Source organism: Micromesistius poutassou, assembly GCF_964030765.1.
Source record: "Micromesistius poutassou genome assembly, chromosome: 12".
Lineage (NCBI taxonomy): Eukaryota > Metazoa > Chordata > Actinopteri > Gadiformes > Gadidae > Micromesistius > Micromesistius poutassou.
The window spans coordinates 11987775-12004459 of record NC_140282.1 but is presented as its reverse complement, the minus strand read 5'-3'; the positions used below and the strand labels follow the sequence as shown (position 1 = coordinate 12004459).

The window sequence follows — 16685 nt, the reverse complement described above, 5'->3', positions numbered from 1 at the left end:
CTTATCGATCTTTGGAGGCCGGTCTCTGGGGATAGACACAGAGGGGCCGATGAGATAGAAGTGGAGAAGGGGACAGAGATTGCCAGCAGCTTGGTTCCATCCAGGTGCAACTGCCCATTTTTAATGGACTGTACTTTTGTTGTATCTCCTAAAGGTTATCGCTGCTTACATTCCTGGTGCAGCTAGATGAGCCACCAACCTCGCCCGGGATAGTGTGTGTCTGTCTTTTTGGCTGTGTGTGTGTGTGTGTGTGCGTGTCTTAGTGTTTGTGGGTGTGTGTTAATGTGTGCCCTCCACCCCTCAATGTGTTTGGTAAATCAATAGCTTTTGGATGAATGGGGGAATTCATTGCTGTGTGTGTGTGTGTGTGTGTGTGTGTGTGTGTGTGTGTGTGTGTGTGTGTGTGTGTGTCTGTGTCTGTGTGTCTGTGTCTGTGTGCTATGCTGCTATAATTACACTCGTTTTGATCTGTGACTGTTATACAGACTTTGTGTTATCACCTATTTCACTTTTATATCAACAGCATGTAAACGACAACGGATGCTTGTGTGGGAGCGAGACAAAGGAGGGGTTAGCGCTGCAGAGTGGAGAGGGCTGGAGCAAAGTGCTGGAGACTTAATCTCCACCAGGCCCATTTAACTAGCTTTCCTCGCATGTCCTCTTATAGCATCAGGCATTTGTTCTCGAAATGGGATTTAGGATGTCAAGGAGGGTGTAAGTAATGCTATAAGTGGAATATTTTCATAATCCCACAGATTTAGGAATCAATGAGGCTGTTTATGCCGAAGCCACCTGCCTGATATTGGCTCTCGGTAATGTTGCACCCAAACAGAAAATATGCAATTAGGCTAGAGCAGCCTAAACCACACAATGATCGCAAAGTCACCGCTTGTTGACACATGGTGTCTTTGTCGTTGATCCCACTTGCTTCGTGTCGGATCATATTTGCTAACCTGTTTACTTATTTATGTTTTGTTTCACCTTGTTCATGAATGAAACTCAAACACCACTAAGACGCTTTAACAATAGCAGTTACCGACTGCACCTGTTTCTTATCTCTATGCGTTGGTTGGTTAACCTCTTCCTCAACTGTGGATAAGGTATTAGGGCCTGCAGCAAACAGACCAATAATTGTAATAAAAGCATGCAATTATATGAATGTATGAATTATTGCAAGGTTTGCAAGGATTTGCTCAATGGAAATGGAAAAGTCATTGTTGGGATTTGGATTAAATGGCTCCCTCATCCATTCAAAAGAGTAATAATAATATTAAAAATAATAAATGCAAACGGTCGTGATGGAAAACAAACCAACCCCTCCGACCTCTACAGAACACAAAAAAGAGCAGCTTCATTTAGCCATTTCCCAATTTTTTATTTTTATTTTATTCGATCCAACACTCATTTTGGTGAAACAAATATTGGACCGGTAAACTCCAGCTGTTCTCGATATCGCTGTCTCATCTGGCTTTGAATTAATTTACCTCCACTGAATGAGAAGCAAAACCTTTTATCCACATGCATATGACAATGCTGTCGGCTGCCTCTGTCTCTCTCTCGCTCTCACACTGCCACCACAAACTAGTGGTCTATTTTTTTCCTCCAGACAAACCTCTCATCTCAACTCACTCACTCACTCACTCACTCACTCACTCACTCACTCACTCACTCACTCACTCACTCACTCACTCACTCACTCACTCACTCACACACACACACACACACACACACACACACACACACACACACACACACACACACACACACACACACCACCACCTCTCACAAACCCCTTTGGTTCCATTTCAATATCCTGAAATCATAAAAATCCTTCAGCCATGTCCTATCTCCTCTCTAAAGGCAGGTGATGATGGATGTGGCTGGACTTGTGTTAGGATACAACACCATGTTTGTGCTGGCTATGCATTAAAATAGAATAAAATTAAATAAATAAACACTGAGAACAAAACCTGACACGATCCTCTCGCCAATTCCCCCCTGTTTTATCCTTAGGAACAAACAGAGGATTTAAAATAAAAACGTCATTATAGACAAGAGGCAGGAGATAAGCTTCCTCGCTCAAGGATTTCTGCACATATACGGAGGAGATTGGCGATTAAACCCAGGCTTCTTTCTGCTAGGAGTCAAACACGTTAACCACTGCACTATCCGGCCCGCCTACATACGTCCAAAACAACCGCACGGACGTCACAGCTCTATTTCCAACGGGTCATTAAGAGGGAGTTATGAAAGCGTTAAGTCAACCCCTCCATTGACTGTGAAAGTGACGGACCCTACACCACTGACCATTGGCGGGAGCGACATTAACCAGAACTGCATTACAATTACCCTGGTTGTCCATCGCTAGGCAGGTTCACGTTCCGCTGGAGGCCCTGATGTCATCATCAGCGTGATGCAATGTGTGTAGCGTTCTAGCAGAGTGCCTGTAGGGTTGTAGACTGATTAACTGGCTCTAAGAGACACAAAACCACGGCTTTTAGCTCTAGGCGAAATTGGAACTGACATCAGCCTAAGAGAGATTCATTTACAGATCAGTTTACACATATGGAAGTGTGCAATCGCAGTTAAGGCACTTGGGATAAAAGCACTCACCAAATGGCGTATCCTTTGTGAAATGAATAATACTTTTGTGACAACAACGGCTCTTAATAAAGGGGGCAGCGTATATTGATTTGATTCTGGAATGCCTGAGACCGAAGTAGGTATTTGCAGACCAACTTGTTTTATAATCCGTGCGGTATCGGTTTGGTCACTGAATGTTTCATTAGTTAAGACTCATGGGGTCTCCGTGGAGACGGGAATACAATTCTAATTAAATCACGCCCGCCATTGTTTTTTTCAGACTTATCACACACACGAGGTTTGCATTGCTGTCATGGCTGCAAAGATTCGGGAAAGTTTCAAACCCTTGCCTATTGTGAGGAAATATTGACTAAACAATAGCTCTATATAGAGGAGTGCTGCTGCCCAACCGGCTCCTTGACAGCTATACACAATACACAACAATACACAACAATACACAACAATACACAATGGGAGTCATACCGGTGATTGCATCTTTACTATCCACAGTCCCATCGCTGTAATTCAGAGTGTGAATATCTATGAAAAACACTTTGGACCCCCCCCCCCCACCTCCCTTGATTGTTTTGAGCATGGAAAACAGTGTTTGGCAACCACAAATAACATTATTTACAGCTGTTTGAGCAGTCAGCTCATCTGATGGTAGGTTAGCAACATAACATTATGTTTCTTGCGGCTATTGTGGCAACCCGCTCCCCACCAGGGGGAACCGTGGGCTAGTGGTGGACGGTGTATACTACCGCCATCCACTAGCCGGTGGCAGTGAGCACATCTTCACTCAACGCAATCAGCCCGATGGAGAACACCTGGCCGGAGGGTGGAAACGACCGGGCGGACATCTTAAAAGCAGACCGGGAACTCAACCCAGGGAGAAGCAGGCACGACAACCCAGCAGAAGGCCGACGATACATCCTACCACTCGAGTCTCTCGGAGGCCATAGTATAGTTGATGTTTTACCTGTTATCTACCATACCTGTGAATAAACGCCGAATACGGCTTTATTTGAAACCTCTGCGTGGTACTTGCCGTGAGACCTTTCGACTCTTGTGGACCGGGTTGCCACACTATTCAATTGGAATTAAATGACACAACGTGAGTAAATGTGACTAAACATAATGACAATAAAACATAAATACATAAACTCGTCCGTGAGTGTGATTAATGCCTGAGTCACCTCATTAGGCTTTTCACCGGCAATGGTGGTGAAGACAACTCCCATGAATCCACACTACTTCACAACATCATCAAACGGCATCTATTGTTATTGTTTTGATAGAGAGAAATCTAGCGGAAGAAAGTACAATGTATTATTTTAAACTGACTTCATGTAGGATGTGTACATACATAATTCACTTTCAATTGCCAAGATATTAACAGGCTTCCTTTGAACTTATCTCTGCAAAAACGTCTTTGTTTGTATGTTTAATTTATGATTATAACTAACATCCATTCACTCATTTATGATTGTTATTGTCACACCCCGCAGCCTGATATTATTTTATTATCCTGAAGGATAATAAAAAAAAAATCGTAATAAAATAACATAATAATCCGCTAGGCTCCGTACCTGTGAGGCGCAGGGACCCTGAGTTGTGGATGGCCTCGTCCCGGAGCTCCCTCACGTGGACAGTAACCTTGGAGACGGCGTCGGGCCAGATGCCGTCGGTGACGCGGACCTCAAACTCGTAGCTGCCCGGCGGGGCGTTGTCCTTGATGATCAGGAAGCCTGTGCGCTTGTTCAGCATGAAGTAGCTGGGAGGCGATGGAACACACGCACGCACACACAAACAACGCTCAGTTAGAACTGTATGTTTGGACGGTAATGACTAATGATAGTTTTCTTCTTTTTTTCTTCAGTATGAAACAAGACATGGTAGTACAGTGTCGTGTGGGGGCTGGGACGTTTGACGCGAAAGGTTGTGGGTTGGATCCCCCATGTCCTCATTGTAACTGCAGCCTTTCATCTTGCTTTTGATAGTAGCCTGAGACCATTAAAGAAGAATAAATGCGCAAATAAGTGTGATATACATATTGGACAAGAAAACATGTATGTTTGGATGTACACCTGCAGGTTGGATGCTGACACCTTAGTATTCACTATAAAAAGGAAACAATAAGCTTGGCGCAATGAATAATTCAGAAATATAAAGTGTGGGACACATCTGATATTTATACAGCAAAAGGCAATTTTAATCTTTTGCTGAGTTTACTTAACTTCTCATCTTTTCTCCAATGGTTCACCCAAAGATGCTGAAGTCCTTTTTTCCCAGCAGCCTCTTTTTGGCCGGAATCTCCATAATTTAGTCATTTTAATTCCAGTTAGCTGTGCCACTTCAATGAAGCACACGTTGCACAAATTTATAAAAGCAGGCTACAGTGTGGCTGAGCAAACACGTCACTGTTTTTCCAATGCAAATTCAAGATGCTACGCTTACTGCTAGGCACAGTGCCAGATGAAGCTATATGAAAATATGTATTTGATGCGAACAGTGCAAGGACAGCAACCTGAACTGGAAACACAAGAGGATACGTTCCAATAGGGGCTCTGTAACGATTTGACTTGCCCTTGCTTACACACTCTCCAGATGTCTCTTGATCTCAGTACTAAGCGAGAGAAGTGGACTGCTAAAATGGTACGGGACCAAGGTTACATCAGTGTATCCTACATAGGAAGCGCTTTGAAGAAAGAAATGTTTCACAACTTCATTAGGAATCCAGCCATCATGCACGTCTGAAGTTTGTGATTTGGCCGGATCATCGATGTTGAACGTCACCTTAAATTACACAAGAGCAGCTCAGCTATCCCATGTCCACACTGTGCCTTGTCTTCTGTTTAAACACTAACTGATACTGCTCGTCTCCACAAGGGTATAGAGAACAAGCAAAGGGACACACATGCCCTGAAGAAGGTAAGGCCCCAATGGAAATAAAACCTACCCTGTGTTATGAAATATTTTTGTGGGCCACTTCCTCCACCAAACCTTTGATACAAATGAGTGAATGTCAATGGAGACATCGTTAGTGCATGTATGGTGCAGTACTGTAAAGACTGACAAGCTGCCCTTAATGAGACTCCCTAGCACCAATCTTCCTCCCATGCTGAACTTTAAGAAGAGATGAAAAAGGAGAGTAAGTGCAAGGCCGGGAAAGTTTGTTATTTAATAAGTTCACTTTAGTTTGTATTGATGTTCCCGTCATTCTTATATCGCAGCAGTAGAATGTCACCCAACCTGACATGTGATTCAGAATAATCAGGTTTTTTCCGGGACATCTGAGAATGTATGGGGGGGGGGGGGTGTGTGTGTGTGTGTGTGTGTGTGTGTGTGTGTGTGTGTGTGTGGCCCAGGCACGTGCACACATACACACAGAGATTCAGAAAGGATCGTTGGCGAGCGTACAAGGTTTGATGCTTCTGCATCCGGAAAGCGATCGCAAGAAGATAAGAGACACAGCTTGTCAGGAATCTACTCTCAGTTTCAGCCTAAGACCTGAGGCCTCAGGTGTGATACATCAAGGACACGCACGCACACGCGCACGCACGCATGCGCGCACGCTCACACACACACACACACACACACACACACACACACACACACACACACACACACACACAGATGTGTCTGCCTCAGAGGGAGCATGGAGAATGAAAACAAGTGAAGAAACAGCAGGAGACAAAAAATGAGGATAACTAACACCATGGTTACAGAGACTGAGAGGAGGAGAAAGGGAGGAGGAGGCCGGGCATGTAAAGACGCAACAGAGGAAAGCTCTGAAAGAAATAGAAGGAAGCAAAGATGAATCAACAAGAGCCGTAGGAAAGGGGGGACATTTTGAAAAGAAGCAGAAATAAGGAGAGACAGAAACTTCCAGAGACATGAAAATGGCAAAAGGGATGGAAAAGAATGCTGTAAAAAAATGTATGAATAAAAGAGGGGGTTTCATTTTTTTTTTTTAAGTATACACATATATATATATATATATATATATAGTATGAATGAAAATGTAGCAAACAACACAAGCAATGTCAGAGAAAAGACTAGCACTAGGACAAGCAACGCTAAGAAATTAACAAATACAAATCAACAAAACACAAAGCACCCACACAAAACTGTTGTACAAACGATTGTGTGTGTTGTATCAAAGACAAGAGCACATATCTAACTAGAACAGGAGGATCTGTGAGGACGATGAAGAAACGATCACTAATCGGACCGGCCACATAGAGGAGGGATGTTTGAGCAGCTGAGAACAGGTGGGCTACCTTGGCATGTGTCCTTCAACAACATAGGTCTTGTTGTCCCAGTCGTCGGGATCAGGAGAGTAGACCTTCCCCAGCACTGTGGTAGGCAGGCGACCTGCAGGCATGGGAAACACAGTTCGTCAGGGTGACCGACACTCTTGTATTTGTGTGTGAAAGCCTAAGAGAAGCTGTCTGAGAGTCCTCACACAGCTGTGTACGAGTGTTTCCATTTGGGTAAGGCAAAATGACTACATTATATTACAATTATTGTGCTATATGATATTCAATTAAAGTAATTCAAATTATAATCAATGTTATTATGTTATTGTGTTACATTTGTCATTAATACTGTATTTAATTATCCAATTAGGAACCATCATCGTTAAGAAGCTTTGCTAATGAGGCAGTTCTTCCTCCTGCGGGAAAGACATCCTATTGTAGACTTTTCTGTATACACTGGTAGAGCAAGACATCAATACTGCCAGGATTAGAAGGTCGGGTTTCCACTCCGGCCACCAATGCTATGAATATATGCACTCAAATTGCTTTGGATAATAGAATATATATATGTATTTATATTTACATTATGTCATTCAATTGGACAGTATCTATCATTTGATTCAGTCCTGGAGGGACTCCCGGCCCTTAAGGTAGACTGCCATCATATATGTTTACCAGTCAATGTGCAATCGCGTGATAATCACTATGTTAATCATGTAGTTCCATCTTCATAGAATGTCTCCCAAGACACCATGTGTGTGATTATACCGAAAACACAGCCTCAAACACAAAGCCACAAGAGAGGAATATTGTCATATTCACTACGTATATACAATTGAGTGGACTTTATGCAAAACCAATATATTAACAAATATATTTTAAACAGTATAACGCTATTATATTGTTTATACAATAGTGGACATATTAGATAGAGCCATTTTCGTTTGTATAACGCTATTACATCGCTTTTACAATCGTCGACATATTAGATGGAGCCATTTTGGTTTCTTGTGAATCAAAAGTCGAAACATCCACTTGTTAAGACACTGCCATGCGTCACAGAGGAGCAGGAGGAAGAGGAGGGGGAAGAAGAAGGACAATCATTATAAGAAGGAGAGTTACATTTAGTCCAGGGAGTTGCTGGGAGTGTATTGGATAATAATGTTTTTTTTTCTTTTTGAATAGTCGATGATTAAGGCTGGATACCGCAGAGATTACAATGACTCATTCTCCCGGGTCGGGAGACACATAGCTCCTGTTTATGGTTTCTGAAATGCCACGAGGCAAACGGCTCCCTGCGTAGAGAGTAACCTTGAAAGCCTGGAGGCATAGCATGTCATTTTATAATTGTTTTGCGCCGTACATTTCTTATGTGTCCCCCACCTCATTCACACACGCACGCACGCACGCACGCACGCACGCACGCACGCACGCACGCACGCACGCACGCACGCACGCACGCACGCACACACACTCACTCAAATAATCATATACAGACGCATGCACTCACACACTCACACAAATATTCAGTCATACACACACACAAATTTGTTTATATGTCTATCTCCCCTGTTTAAGCCCAGCACAAATTGCCAGCATTATATTATAGTGGTAACTTAAATGTCTTAATTCCCCTCATGTTGGGTGGAGTTGAAATGGAGACTAAAATTTCCCTTTCAACATGTTTTCACATCAATAATTTGTACAACAGACAATCCAAATGTTAAATAACTGAGGTAAAAGAATGATGCTTTGATGCTTGAAGGTAAAAAAAAAATAAAAATGCTTGCAACAACATCCGATGTATTTGACCCCTTTTTTCCAGTCGCAGAGGGAAGTTATCCTCATAATTATACTACGAGTGTCCGAGAGGTTAACTCTCCCTCGGATGCCGCAGTCAACCGCTGCCCAGACAGAGCCCTACACGTCCACAAACATCACCCCTCCGTGTCCCTTGGTCGTGACGCCGATGAGTATACCATCAGGCACAGATACAAACAGGCTTCACGAAAAGACTTATCTGCATTCTGAAAAACGTTCACGTCTTATAAAGGGTTTTTCTTCTGGGCACATTGGGACAACATGGCATGGATTACTACATTCAGGGTCACATAAGTAACATATTATTATTTTAGAAAGAAAAAACGTGTTTGGGTTCAATTGCTCATATAAGACGTACAACTTATTATTATTTTAGTAAGAAAACGTGTTTGGGGTTCATTGCTCTCTTGTGCCCTGATCCTGTGTCACTCTGCTCCCTGTATTATGGTTTCTTGACAGTCATTACAAGGCTTAAGCCGTTGCTCCCTATAGAATTGGAACATATTCATGCTATTGCACGTTAATGTGTAATGTTTTTGTCCAATACAGCTGAAATGAAAGAACATTGATTCATTTGTAAAGGTGTGTCAGGTGGTTAAGAGGGTTTCTGCTGGATATTCTAAGGTGTTGTGGTGTGGAATATGAGTTGCTGGCTCGCAGTGAGTATCTAGCTATCTATATCATGCTTTAATTCCATGTCTCACTGTTCACTCGCTTAAAAACAAAGCAAATGATACTTTGTGATAACTGGATGTACATTTGTGTGCTGACCACCCTATTGAACAGCCCTCCCCTGACGACAGCCAACACAAACTCTGACCTCTGTGACTGTTGATCATGATCTTCTTCTCTCCGGGCAGGTGGGTGTGGTCGTTCTGGTCGCCGATGGTTACCGTCAGCACGCTGGTGACCGTCTTGGCCGGCACGCCGCTGTCGCTCATGACGACGGGGATCAGGAACTCTTTCTGGCGCTCGCGGTCAAAAGTCCTCAGGGCCGTGAGCGAGGCAGTGCCATTGAGGTTGTCCTGCAGGTAGAAGTCGTTGCTATGGCGATAGTCGGGCGGGACGGAGAAGTGGAACGGCGGCCCGTTCTGCGAGGAGTCCCGGTCCACCACGTGGATGAGGGTGGAGGTTTGGTTCATCTTCACCAGCTGACGGAGAGAGGGGGGGGGGGGGGGGGGGGGGAGCCATACATATCAGAGGCATTGTGTCAATGATGTGTCTTGTAAGGTGGAATTCAATTACATTTCATATCATTATCAAATCCCATAAATAAATATGTTTCTGAGATAGCAAGTCTGATATTGACAATTGCATGTATCTCATCCTTTGTTTAATGACATTGACAACATCCAAATTGCCATATTTCCTAATAATCCATCCATCCATCCATTAAATCCATGTATGACTCCTGTGTATGACTCAGTGCTGCCTACCTGAGGGCCAAAGACATTCTCATAAACGACAGGAGTGTATAGGGCCTCAAACTCTGGCCCGTTGTCGTTCACGTCCAACAGCGACAGCTGCACCGTGGCGCTGCCCGTCAGAGGAGGGATTCCGTGGTCCGTCGCTATGACGATCAGGTGATGCTGAGAAGAGGCCTCGCGGTCCAGCGGCCGGGCCACGGTGACCACGCCCGCCTGGTCGATGGCGAACATGCCGTCCGGGTCGGAGTCGTCCAAGAGGCTGTAGGTGAGGTCCCTGTTCTGGCCCGAGTCCGAGTCGCTAGCCACCAGCCGCGCAATGCTGGTTCCCATGGCGATATCCTCGGGCAGCGGGCCCAGGGAGATGAAGTGTGGGATGAAGACGGGGGCGTGGTCGTTGTAGTCCTCCACCTCCACCACGCAGTGCAGGAGGCTGGAGAAGTCCAGGTCCTCCACCTGCAACCATGAATTGTCTTAATCCCTCGCATGATGGAGACTTTATTTTATATTTATTTAATTCACTCAGAAAAACGCTAACCAAGCATTTTGAAAGCAGTGACTAAGCAGTGTATTTCAGTTTTTTTGTGATAACTGGGAATTTAGGTGTGTTTTTTTTTTATTATTAAATCTGTCAAAGGAATATTATATATTCCACATCTCTGGCTCATTGTCGATCCTCCTATGCAGCATATTAACATATTTATTATGATTTTTTTGTCCATAGAACCAATAGATTCATCCAAAGCTAAAAATTCCTGATAATACAAATAAAACAACATAGTTCAGCAGATATAACCTTCTCTCCGCGTGGAGGTTGTGTTTCTTCCCTTTGAGTCTTTCTCTTTTTTATTTATTTATTTTTTTTGTATTCCCTGCGCTCAGGGCCGTGCGTCGGCACGCGGACGAGCACCTTCAAGGTGAGGTTGAATCTCTGCTCGCTGGGCCGCTCGTAGTCCAGCCGCTTCTTCATACGCAGGCTCCCTCGCTGCTCCTGCCGATGGCTGACCATGTAGAACTTCTGCTCGGGGTCGCCGGCCACCACGCTGAAGGTCAGCTGGGCGTTCTCCCCGGTGTCGCGGTCCACCGCCGAGAGGTCCAGCACCTGGAGAGGCACACGCAGAACACATCCTGTCTTAACTCCTCGCTTCGCTCGTACCACGCTTTCCTCTTCTTCTAGTCGTTTTTTTTTTTTTTTTTTATGCTGCCTGTTTACAACTTACAACTGTATTACAATCGTACTGTATTTGTTGGAGACGTATCAGCATGTTATGTCCACAGCATTTATGAATCAAATATCCTAGTCTGTGTTTGTTCATTGAATAATATCAGTATGTTTCCTTCTTTTCCAACATGATGAGGGTGTAACCACGGTCACACGTTAGCAACGACGGGGGGGGGGTGAGCAACCTCTGCGTTGATGTCCGCCTTCTCCGAGACCCGGGCCAGACAGGCGTGCTCCGTGAAGATGGGCGCGTGGTCGTTGATGTCCCTGACCCGGATGGTGGCCGTGCCCGTGCCCGTCATGCCCCCTCCGTCCCGGGCCTCCACCACCAGCAGGTACGAGTCCATCTGCTCCCGGTCCAGCCCCGCCATCGCCACGGTGATGGTGCCTGTGGTGCCGTTGATGGAGAAAATGTCCATGTGGGCGGAGCCACCGCCCCCGCCCGTGTCCTCGCCGAACGCGCCGTCGGCAGCGGCGGCGGCGTCCACGCAGCCCACGATGCGGTACGACAGCACGGCGTTGTGGCCCACGGCCGAGTCGTCCAGGTCCGTGGCGGTCATCTCCATCACCAGGGTGCCCGCCGGCGAGCTCTCGGCCACGTCGCCGTGGCAGCTGGGCGTGCACGTGAAGACGGGCGCGTTGTCGTTGATGTCCCACACGTTGATGATGACGTCGGTGAAGCCCGTCAGGCCCTCGCCGCCCTCGTCCGTTGCCATGACCACGAAGCGCCACACGGTGCGCTCCTCGCGGTCGAGCGTGCGCTGGGCGTAGATCTTGCCCGTGCCCTTGTCGATGATGAACTCGCTGTCGGCGCCCTGGCCGTGCAGAGAGTAGCGCAGCGCCTCCTGGTTGGCGTCTTTATCCGGGTCGGACGCCGTTACCTGGAAGCATGGCGGCGGCAGGCGGGCGGGGAGGGAGACAGAGACAGACACAGAGAAGGGGGGAAATTTTGATTGAGTTTTCGTCTGTTGCTTGGGAACGGTGATTTCACTTGATGATCGTCACGCCTGTACCGGGAACTGTCTCTTTCAAACGACCAGCAGTTCAAGCTGCTGGATAATCCCACTTACCCCCCTTCCTCCCTGCCTCCCACTGATACCCGGTAGCACATCTGCACTGATCTCACCCAGGGAACATGTTTCTTTTTACCAGTCTAATTTCGCTGCCAACATGGGTGCCAAAATAGAGCCTTTTTGTGCACATTTTCATGTTTGGAGATGAAGAGGTTGACAGTATTGGTACATTTGCTACAAATTAACTGAAAGTTATTTTTTTTTGCTTTTAAACTGTCACAGCTCAGCAGGGAGACAGGCCATAATGTGAGCTTTGGTAATGGAGATGGGATAGGCGCAAAAAGAGACAGCAAAACATGGCCGGCAAATAAAAAAAGGGTGAACACAGATTATTAAATTGAAAACATAGTTGCGTGTTTCAATTTATTCATTTTGTGTGATGGATATCACCGGTTCTGTAATCATATCTGTCACTGTTAACGGCGTCTTTCAACACCTCTGCAGCATCAACAGTTCTCATTACCCATTGTTTCTCGTCTGAGCAGGTGAGGCAATGTGTCTGTGTCAATTAAAGTGGGATAATACCAAGCCAGTGTGTGGATCACATGTTGGAAAAATAAAACTGAAATGAAAACACTATAAGCTGTGATATAAAGGGGAAAAAAATAGCAATAACTCCTAATTTGATAGCATATCTTGGCAGCCCCGGCACTTTTCATCGGATGGGGAAAGGGTGGTTGTAAACTTAAACTTCTACAAACTTTTTAACAAGAAGGGTGTAGCAGCGAGTTGGGGAGGAACCCAAAGAGATACACTATAACAGATTGGAAGTATAGATTCATCCTTGTTTTTCCTTTGAGAAGTGGGAAAGGAAAAAAACGATCTTGCACACACCGCACTTAGCAAAAGAAGGATCCCCATTGGTCGGATCAGCTCAGCTCAGCTTTACATTTTTCTGCCTCTTCAAAGAGATGATTACTGGAAATTGCTATAGTAAGTGTAACAATACTATGAATCAGTGGGAGCCAAACAGAACCAGATGCACCCCGTAGCTAAGCACAGCGTAGCCAGGACTCCTCGACATGGAGGACTAGGCTGTTCCACAGGACTTCATCACTGTAATATCAGGGTGGTTGAACTGCTATCAATTTTTCATCAGGATGAAAATCCATCTCATCAGGCTACACCTGAACCTTGCTTGCGATGGCAAAATTTAAGTATATCTCTGGGTTCAACTTATGTGTCGTCTTGTGGTTCAGGGCTGCTGATGGGTGGCGGTTTCTATTGGACTACTTAGAACCACTGGTTTCAGCAGTACTGCATGGTTGATTATCATCAAGCTGTTTAAAACCCAAGAGCTTATATAAACGTGCTCAGTCCTGTGTGTATATAACTATGACTTTGGTAATAAAACAGAATTGTATGTGGGCTGTAGTTTTTTGCAGTATCCAATATGCATAGAGACCCCTCAAACCCTCCTGCAATGCATGGGTTACGAATTCCTCTTGTGATCTGCTACGCCACACGTCACAACCAGGACGTCCGTCAAAGCAGCGGGGGGGGGACATACCTGCAGCACGAACACCGGCGAGCCGTCCAGCTCCTCGGTGACGCTGCCGTAGTACTCGTTGACGGTGAACACGGGGGCCTCGTCGTTCTTGTTGACCACGCTCACCTCCACCGTGGTGGAGTCCTCCCACTTGCCGTCCGACGCCACCACGTGCAGCTGGTACCTGTGCAGCCCCAGGGGGGGGACGATTAGAGCTTTTCACACGCAGTGGTGTTGAACATAAATACAAATATAAATATAATATATATTTAGTTAGGAGCTTTGGGGGGAGGGGGGTTTGGGGGTGTTTAATGAGAGGATCAGGTGTTTGTTTTTTAGTCATATAGTTTGTATTCATTTTCGACTTTGACATCATTCCGTTAGCCTCATAGCAGATTTGCCTCAGTCATATTTTTGGCCAAATTGTGATATCTCACGTCTACTTTCCTAACACTGCTGATCTGTTGTGCCTCATTGGCTGCATCATAAGCCAATCATTGCTTTTTACATTCCATAATCCCTATCTGCCTAAGTCAGCTATTTGACTTGGCATGCTTGACGCTAAATACAAGATAAACCTTATAATATGGCTTTGGCAATTATGCTCTTAGACTAACAATTTAGGCCTATGATCTAAATTACATATATATATATATATATATATATATATATATATATATATATATATATCCCCCCCCACACACACCTCTTGGTCTGCTCGTAGTCCAGGGTCTGGGTGATGAAGATGGTTCCCACCTCTGGTTCCACGTCGAATACCCCTCCGGTGTTCCCCGATGTGATCTGGTAGCGGAGCTTGGCGTTGGCCCCTGCAGACCGGAGACATATGGGCATTAGTACTGTATCTGCTGCCGAATCAGCACTTCATCAATTTGCATCAAGACTTGCACGCCACCACTTTTTAATGAGCTTTAAGTAAGCAAAGTGTTTTTTTGGTGACACTGCCAACTTGCACCATTGATTAGCTCTCACTCAGACGTGTTCCGTCGTCAAAAGAGGCGGCAGAGATTTCCAGTGTGAAATGCACCTTAACCAGTCGCTGTTTATTTAGTGCAGGGACGTGCCTTCAAGCATGCTGAATGTCTCTCCGTTTTTTGTTTTAATAAGGTGTATAAATTCAAAAATGTGTAAACAAATGTTTACGGATATGTGATGGAAAAATGGAAAGTAGAATCCCCATTTTATGAAACTATTAAACTCATTTCGAAAAATACTTCACAGAATAATGGCGTTCGGTATCTTCACCGAAAATGCAAGTGACCAAATAACACAAACTAAATAAGAACCAAAATAAAATGAAAGAAATGAATTCAAAATGGAAAAGTGCAATCAATACACGCTGTGTGTAAAGCCTTCCACCGTGCATCACACCACGACGTGTGATGCGTTCCAGCACTTATTTTGTTGTTCTACCTTACTGTGTGCATCAACAAATTACCTTACACATTATCACATGATATTGTCCTTATTGCACTCAAAGAAGAGCAAATGGATTTGCTTTGTCTGTCAAAATGCGACATGAGCAGTTTGAGGTAAGAAAAAAATAGCAGGTCACTTTATGTAATACATCATAAAATGACATTTATTATTTTTAACTATGCACAGCTTTTTAAGTGACTCAAATGTCACACACTGTTCTGACCTCTTTGTGATGTAGTGGTGGAGTTTTATCCTTGAAAACGCTCAGCAATTTGTGAAAGACTAAATCCAGAGACAAAACAGCAATGTTTCACAGGTCTGGTTGGTAAAGCCTCAAATGTCCCTTTATGTGTAAAATTTTGCACCCCTGCAGAGTTCAACTAACTACACACTGTGTGCAATATCTCGGATAAGAACACCTGCATTTATATATTCTTTGTCACATTTGTTCACTCAGAACTGAAACTTTTCCCATTGGAGGGCATGCCAGTTCAGAAAGGTCCTACTAATCACAGCAAAACAGAGCACAAGCATGCCAGACTCCCTTGCTGGAAATGGGAGCAAAATTGTACAAAATTGTACATGGTGTCTAGTGTCAAATTGTCCTTCATTTTTAAATCTACAAATTACCACAAAATACTGCAAAGAGCATCCCAGTGATAATACATACATTATGGAATGCCATTAATGTTATTAGCAATATTGTGGATGTACTTTGCAGTACTTTGTGGTATTAAACAGGGGGAACATTGTTATTTTCAGGTACATCCCAGGGGCACTTGGAATGTATTTCATTTCCAGGATGTGGTAATTCTACTAATAAGTAAGTACACAGAGTGACGTGTAAACATTTTTAAACTTTGTGGATGTCTATGTTGCAGTATTTTCCGGACGATCACAAACTATTCATCGTACATCACACGCCTGGGAGGGATTGAGCAGTATTTAAACACGGTACAATAGTTTGAATACCCGGCAGAAATTGAAATCCGGCCTTCTGTTTAAAACTGAATTGGTTAAGCATCGGGCCCATTCACCATCCTCAACAGCCCCCCATTTTAATCACCCTACAAGTAATTACAGGAAAAAACGCTGGAACATTTTGTTCATCGCCTTTCAACGGCCCCCGTGGTAATTTGTTTTGCTAGTTAGTGTTGAGAAGTACGATAAAAAAAACAGACTCCAAACCACAGAATTCCCTCCGATGCTACTGCTGTTTGCTACTTTACACGGTAAATAAGGATCACATTAATTTATTCCTGAGGAACGATTAACGCACAGTCAGATCTGATCTCAAAAGGTGCTGCTAAGCACTTTTGCCGGATCACCAGAGAGGGCCTTACCCCCCCCATCCCCCAACTTAACTTAATCTTC

At 44.6% G+C, this 16685-nt stretch overlaps 1 protein-coding gene across 1 annotated transcript in view; it reads right to left on the bottom strand.

Annotated features, from left to right (window-relative positions):
* Window positions 1-16685, bottom strand: part of LOC311356548 (neural-cadherin) — a gene marked incomplete at its 3' end in the record, with an annotated part of 218859 nt that overhangs the window by 78333 nt on the left and 123841 nt on the right. Inside the window, exons 15-22 of the mRNA XM_084476342.1 lie at window positions 14581-14701; window positions 13896-14058; window positions 11498-12193; window positions 11001-11192; window positions 10103-10546; window positions 9487-9817; window positions 6867-6960; window positions 4173-4357 (exon numbers count right to left, since the gene is read on the bottom strand). Of these exons, the coding sequence (XP_084332468.1) occupies window positions 4173-4357; window positions 6867-6960; window positions 9487-9817; window positions 10103-10546; window positions 11001-11192; window positions 11498-12193; window positions 13896-14058; window positions 14581-14701 (2226 nt within the window). The remainder of the gene's footprint in view (window positions 1-4172; window positions 4358-6866; window positions 6961-9486; window positions 9818-10102; window positions 10547-11000; window positions 11193-11497; window positions 12194-13895; window positions 14059-14580; window positions 14702-16685) is intronic.